Source organism: Alligator sinensis, unplaced genomic scaffold (genome assembly GCF_000455745.1).
Source record: "Alligator sinensis unplaced genomic scaffold, ASM45574v1 scaffold432_1, whole genome shotgun sequence".
Lineage (NCBI taxonomy): Eukaryota > Metazoa > Chordata > Crocodylia > Alligatoridae > Alligator > Alligator sinensis.
In genome coordinates, this window is record NW_005841998.1 from 1,059,472 (window position 1) to 1,062,163 (window position 2,692).

General features: G+C 38.8%; 1 protein-coding gene across 6 annotated transcripts in view; it reads left to right on the plus strand.

Annotated features, from left to right (window-relative positions):
- Positions 1-2,692, plus strand: part of CCDC88A (coiled-coil domain containing 88A) — a 209,248-nt gene that overhangs the window by 112,713 nt on the left and 93,843 nt on the right. For all 6 annotated transcript variants that reach the window (XM_006021570.3, XM_006021573.3, XM_006021571.3 and 3 more), the window contains exon 10: positions 2,020-2,178. In XM_006021570.3, coding sequence (XP_006021632.1) covers positions 2,020-2,178 — 159 coding nt within the window. The remainder of the gene's footprint in view (positions 1-2,019; positions 2,179-2,692) is intronic.

The following is a 2,692-nucleotide window of genomic DNA, read 5'->3' on the forward strand; positions in this document are numbered from 1 at the left end:
CTGCTGAGGCTGCCCCTGGGTCCTACAGCCCCTTGCTCCTGTCATCCTTGACAGGCAGCCAGCAGCAGATAAACATTTTTTAAATTTTTGAGGGGCCCCATGGGCCAGATCTGGCCCGTGGGCCAGATTTTGCCCACCCCTGTCCTAAACTGTCCACAAGCTCCGTGAACATTTGTACCACCATTATTTGTGGTGCTGTCCCAAGGTCCTTAAACATTGTTGATCCTATCCAACACACTATCTTATAAAATCAGCAGTTGAAAAGTATTTCAGTAAAGCACCCGTTGTTGCAGCCTATTATGCAGAAGGCAATTGGATGTCTTTGTCACTTCCTCTTAGAAAATCCACCTCTACTTCCTTTGACAGAGGCCACAAATATATGTAATCAGAAATTGTTTTCTGGAGCCGTATCAATCCAGTCTTTCTCAAGGAGAATACGTGGACAGGACTCCCTTAAGACACCATGTTCATCAACTGGAGAGGCTGCTTTTGAAATATTCAGGAGGTTCTGTTTCCAGGCAGAACTATATCTGTCTCTTCATTATGCTTATGCTGCCAGTGCTGTGGGATGAAATTTCCCCACACACCTGTGTTTTCAGGAGGCACATTGGAGCCAAAATGGGAAGAGGCTGTAGCAGAAAGATGCATGTAATGCAGGCATGCCTTTCTGGTGCAACTCTTCCCAGTTTGGCTCCATAGTGCCTCCTGAAAATGGAGGTGTGGGACAATTTAACCCCATGGCAGTGGCAGCCTGGAGATAAATGCCCCTGGACCAGGTAGAACTGTGTCATGCACCTCCATTTTCATGAGACATGTTGGAGACAAACCAGAAAGAGCTGTAGCATAAACAGTATGCCTGCCTGCATTATGCTGCAGCTGCTTTGTCAGTTTGTGTCCAGTGTGTCCTGAAAACAGGCACATTAGACAGTTCCATCTGTCCTGTGTGCCTCTGTTTCTGGGAGACACTGTGCAGGGCCAGACCAGGAAGAGCTGAGGCAAGAGCATGCACACCTGCTGAAGCTGTTTCCTGATCTGGCTCTGCAGAAGGTGTGCAGGATGCATGCGGTGCAGTTCAACTTGCTGAAGTGGCGGTGGCAGTGGGATGAATATAGAGTAATTCTAATGACCTATTCAAATCAGTTGCTAACATATTAATGAATAATAGAATTATAATATGTATATTTTAATACATATAATATATCTAAATTAGTTTTTTTTAATTAAGTGCTGCTAAATTTTGAAATTTTTGGAGGAGTGGTTGAAAACCACTGGTATAAGGAAATATAGAACAGTTGTGAATGTAGTGAATACTTTCTTCTTTAACTGAAGGAAGTACTTAATCATTTTAGTTTTTCAGTTTTTCATGTGATTACATTAAAAAAAAGCAATTTTGAGGTTAATTAAATGTTATGAGTGTCAATGCAAATTGACAGGTGTTTTAAAAATATAATTAATAGCAATCAAAGCCATAAAATGCTTACCTTTCCAAAGGCTGATAAGAAAGAACCAACGTGTTATTGGTGACATGTTAGTCCTAATTTTTGTTTTGCTTACCTTTTAAATATTTGTTAATACTTCCCAGAGTAACTAATTTTAAATGCTTTCAGTCTGACTGAACCATTTTTCTAATCTGATTTTAATTTCAAGTGTGTGTAAAAGGTTTTATCTGATTTTAGTTGATACAGAGGGCCTATTTATGCTGTTTTTCTTTACAGATGGCAATTCTACCTTTGACTTAAAAAAGGAAAGGAATCAAGACCTTTTAACTGTGTCTGAATAAAATTTCAGTTGGAAACTTATGATGCTAGTGTGTTTATATATATATATACATATATGAAAGTATAAAGAAATTCTGTTTTTCCTGTGGAAGCATCCATATTGTTCTGTTGTTCCCGTTAATAAAATAGTGACTTTTTTTTACAAAGACTATTTTTATGTATAGTTAAGGTTTAAATTTTTTAATTAGAAGCAGGGTATTATTTTGTATATTACCTAACATACCTGTTTTTTGTTTTCTAGAATATGAGTTTGCTTTCGGATGCTCGCTCTGCAAGGGTATACCGAGATGAGTTAGATGCTCTTCGTGAGAAGGCAATTCGAGTTGACAAGCTTGAAAGTGAAGTCAGCAGATATAAAGAGAGGCTGCATGATATCGAATTTTACAAGGCTAGAGTTGAGGTATATATTTTTAATCTAAACTAACTACATTAAGTATTTTTTTAAAGAGATTTCCTCACTGATGTTGCTTTCTCTGTCTTATTTTGACAACTTTGAAAAAAATGAAGATAAAAACAGTTTGATAGATTCTTGCACTTGAATATATGTCAATCAGTCTTTTATGATAAATTACATTTTTCAAGGGGAGAAGTTCAAGCATTTACTCCCTTTGAGCTTTATATGAAGTCAGCAAAACTCTCCATGGGTAGAAAGGCCCTCCTGTGCAGGCTCAGTTGGGACTGAGATCTAAAAGACATACTTAATATGGCAAACCTAAAGGAGGGAGTTTGTTTGCAACTTATATTTAATCAGTCACTTTTTGTGGACAATATGATGGAAGGTAGTTTTTTAGAAGTCAACTAAAGAAGAAGAGATGGCCTCCACCTCTCTCCCCTAGGGAGGAGGCTCTTCTCAGCCAGACTGGCTGACCTGCTCCACCGGGCTTTAAACTAAGCCCGCTGGGGGACGGGGGGAC